This window comes from Octopus bimaculoides, chromosome 10 (genome assembly GCF_001194135.2).
Source record: "Octopus bimaculoides isolate UCB-OBI-ISO-001 chromosome 10, ASM119413v2, whole genome shotgun sequence".
Lineage (NCBI taxonomy): Eukaryota > Metazoa > Mollusca > Cephalopoda > Octopoda > Octopodidae > Octopus > Octopus bimaculoides.
The window spans coordinates 43,774,697-43,778,096 of NC_068990.1; the positions used below are offsets into that span (position 1 = coordinate 43,774,697).

General features: G+C 37.4%; 1 protein-coding gene across 3 annotated transcripts in view; it reads left to right on the forward strand.

The window, feature by feature from the left end:
* Positions 1-1,008: 1,008 nt before the first annotated feature.
* Positions 1,009-3,400, forward strand: part of LOC106867966 (protein TsetseEP-like) — an 88,449-nt gene continuing 86,057 nt past the window's right edge. For all 3 annotated transcript variants that reach the window (XM_052971144.1, XM_014913080.2, XM_014913151.2), the window contains exon 1: positions 1,009-1,154. In XM_052971144.1, the coding sequence (XP_052827104.1) occupies positions 1,091-1,154 (64 nt within the window). In that variant the 5' untranslated portion in view covers positions 1,009-1,090. The remainder of the gene's footprint in view (positions 1,155-3,400) is intronic.

The following is a 3,400-nucleotide window of genomic DNA, read 5'->3' on the forward strand; positions in this document are numbered from 1 at the left end:
CTTCGTTTAATGTCTGCTTTCCATGCTAGCATGGGTTGGACAAGTGAAATTGTAGTGGCTGATGCCAGTGTCACGTAAGTGACTCTGCTGCAGGTGGCACATAAAAAGCACCCATTACACTCTTGGAGCGGTTGACGTTAGGAAGGGCATCCAGCCATAGAAACCATGCCAAATCAGATTGGGACCTGGTGCAGCTCTCCAGCTTACCAGTTTCAGTCAAACCGTCTAACCCATGCCAACATGGAAAGCAGACGCTAAATGATGATGATGATGATTATAATTGAATGGGGAGACAAAAAAAAAAAAGAAAAGAAGAAAAAATGCGCAGGTGACTCAGTTGATACCTTAGTTTCGTTTGTCTCCAGTGCCCATATAGAATTTTCCAGTGCCTCCATCCAGTGAGCAATACTATCCCCTTTGAGAGATATTCCTTTAGCGGACTATAAATTCATCTTTTACTATCTGATTTTACTTTATCGAACTATCCCGGAAGGATGAACATAAGGAACTGCTGTAACTAAATACCGCGATTAATTTTTATCGGACGTTCTACGATTCTGCCAAATCTATTTATAGGCCTTATAAAAGTGCGACTGCATCAAGCACTAACAGGACAATGACACTCCATTGAAGTATCATTATGTTCATGTTTTCCCTTTCCGTTAACCATCAACTAAGCGAGGACTTCACTCAGTTAATGTTATACTTCATACAATCTCCTGCACAAGCACGCAAAACTCTCTATATACCTATATGATACCATACTAAATGTGTGTGCGTGTGTTAATATATATGTATATATCTAATATAAATGTATATTTACAAAAAATAGGCTGCAGGCATTGCTTTTCGTAGTTAACATGAGACTAAATAGCATAAAAATACTCAAATAAGCAGACAAAATATAAAAAATGTCAACAATCAATGTCTGATTGATCTAAAAGTACTTTTGCAAATAGTGCGTTAATCTAGCACATTGCAGGAGCGTTAAGGTTGTCTTATTTACTATTTTTGATATCCTTCCGCACGCTTTTATGTTGTCAGTCTCTCTCTCTCTCTGTTTTGGGAGAAAGAAAACAAATAATCCAAGATGGCTACACCGCGTCGGAAGTTACTTGCACTGTTGATTATTTCAACTATTTTACTACAATTTGGTAAGTCGATTATATAGTAAAAAAATGTTCAAATGAAACTTGGGAGGGCTCTAAACACTATCCCGCTTCTTTTTTCATGCCATGTGAAAGAGAACGAAGAAAACATTTGCTTCCAATTTTTGTGGTGACATGGTTACATATCTTAAGAGAAATGTCGTCTGTTTCGTTGTCTTAATTGTTGCTTCTCTATAATTTCAGCTGTCTATGATTCCTTGTTGTCTTCGTTTGTGTATACATATGCTAATTATATATAATGTATGTTCTGTACTTTCTTTTGGCTATTACAACAAAGGCCATGCTGGCCACTGCAATCATGTTTAATTGATTTTTCATTTTTTTTTCTTTCTAAAGACAATTATACGTGCATGTACAAAAACATTTTCCGTTGTCTTCTGTTTGAGAGAGAGAGAGAAAGAGACAAAGATTGTAGTGGCTGCTTGTATACAGTTAAAAGGTATTTGTTTTACAATTACACCTGTCTCTGAAATGGGTGTAATAGTGAAAATTCGTCGGAGAAAGAGGCACGAAATTGCAGGTCTGGGCAAAAAATGAGGGGAAAAAAAAACAAAAGATTAATTTTTGAGGCAAAAAATTTTTTTTTTACAAAAGGCAACAACTACTTACTTCCTATGTAAAGAATACGTACACCACCCGTTTTCGGCGTAACAAAAACCCAAACCCTAATACTAAACCCCAACTCTAACCTTAAACCTTAACCCGAACCCATAGGTGCAGGAGTGGCTGTTTGGTAAGTAGCTTGCTGACCAACCACATGGTTCCGGGTTCAGTCCCACTGCGTGGCACTTTGGGCAAGTGTCTTCTACTATAGCCTCGGGCCGACCAAAGCCTTGTGAGTGGATTTGGTAGACGGAAACTGAAAGACGTCCATCGTATATATGTATATACATCGTATATATGTGTAAGTGTATGTGTGCTTGTGTGTCTGTGTTTGTCCCCCAACCATCGCTTGGCAACCGATGCTGGTGTGTTTACGTCGGCAAAGAGAGACCGATAGAATAAGTACTAGGCTTACAAAAGAATAAGTTCTGGATTTGCTCGGCTAAAGGCGGTGCTCCAGCATGGCCGCAGTCAAATGACTGAAACACGTAAAAGAGTAACCCTAAACACCGGGTGTACGTATTCTTTACTTTCGCCCATACATCTGTCGCACCTACATGTAAACACACACACACACACATTTACGTATTTATAATACTGTTTGCTAACTAGAAACAAACTTACACAAACGACAAACACTGATCAAATAACACGAACCAAACGTAAGTGTTTTCTGCGTGATCAGTCGTTCTGATAGACAAAACAGTCAAATTCCCCTCAAATCACACCCCATTGTCTGAGAAATAGATGGATACATTAGATACTATAGTTCTAAATATATAAAATAACATGCAGAATGGACACTCTTAGGAAGCCCTTGAAAATCTGTTTTTAAATCACATGGTATTAAAGACATCATGGACAATGTATTTCTAGATACATTGTCTGAGAATAATAATAGTAATAATAATAATAATAATGATTTCTTTATTAACCACAAAGGGTTTATATTAAGAAAAACATGGATAGTATAGGACAAAACAAAAAATGTGTCGTGAGGGTTTTGCGTGTATCCAAGATTAACAATGAAACAAAAACAAAAAATAATAAAAAGACGTGATGGTTACGATTGGAATGCTTTAATCTCATAAATACAATTGTCGAGTCATAATATATTCCCTACACACACGGACACACTCATATATTCCATGTTATTTTTGACAATTGTTTTCCTGCATGAATGCTTTTGTTTTACTACTTTATTATTATCTAACCCCAGGATTGAACTGATCAAGTAAACCTCCGATCATATGCATTACGCCTGTAACTATCTCTCTGTAGTGTGTTTTGAAGGAGAAATGTAGCTGTTATTCTAGCTGACTGCAAACTTTCCCGTGCTTTCAATGTGCAGTGGTTGTGGAGCGGTGTGTGTGTTTGTGTTTCTTGACATTTCTATTATGTTTATATTTACGTTTACCTTTGTTGTTGGCCATGTGGAGCTGTAATCAAAGGCATTCCAACAGTGGCCGTCTTGTGATTTTTTCAAACATCTCTTGGACTACATTAGACAATATGTATGTTTATTTGTAAGACTGTAGAATGTAATTTGAAGGAGATTCGATTGCTATTTCTAGCCGCTTGAGTGATTACATAAGAGCTCCCTCGTTCGTCTCCTTAACTGCGCGCGC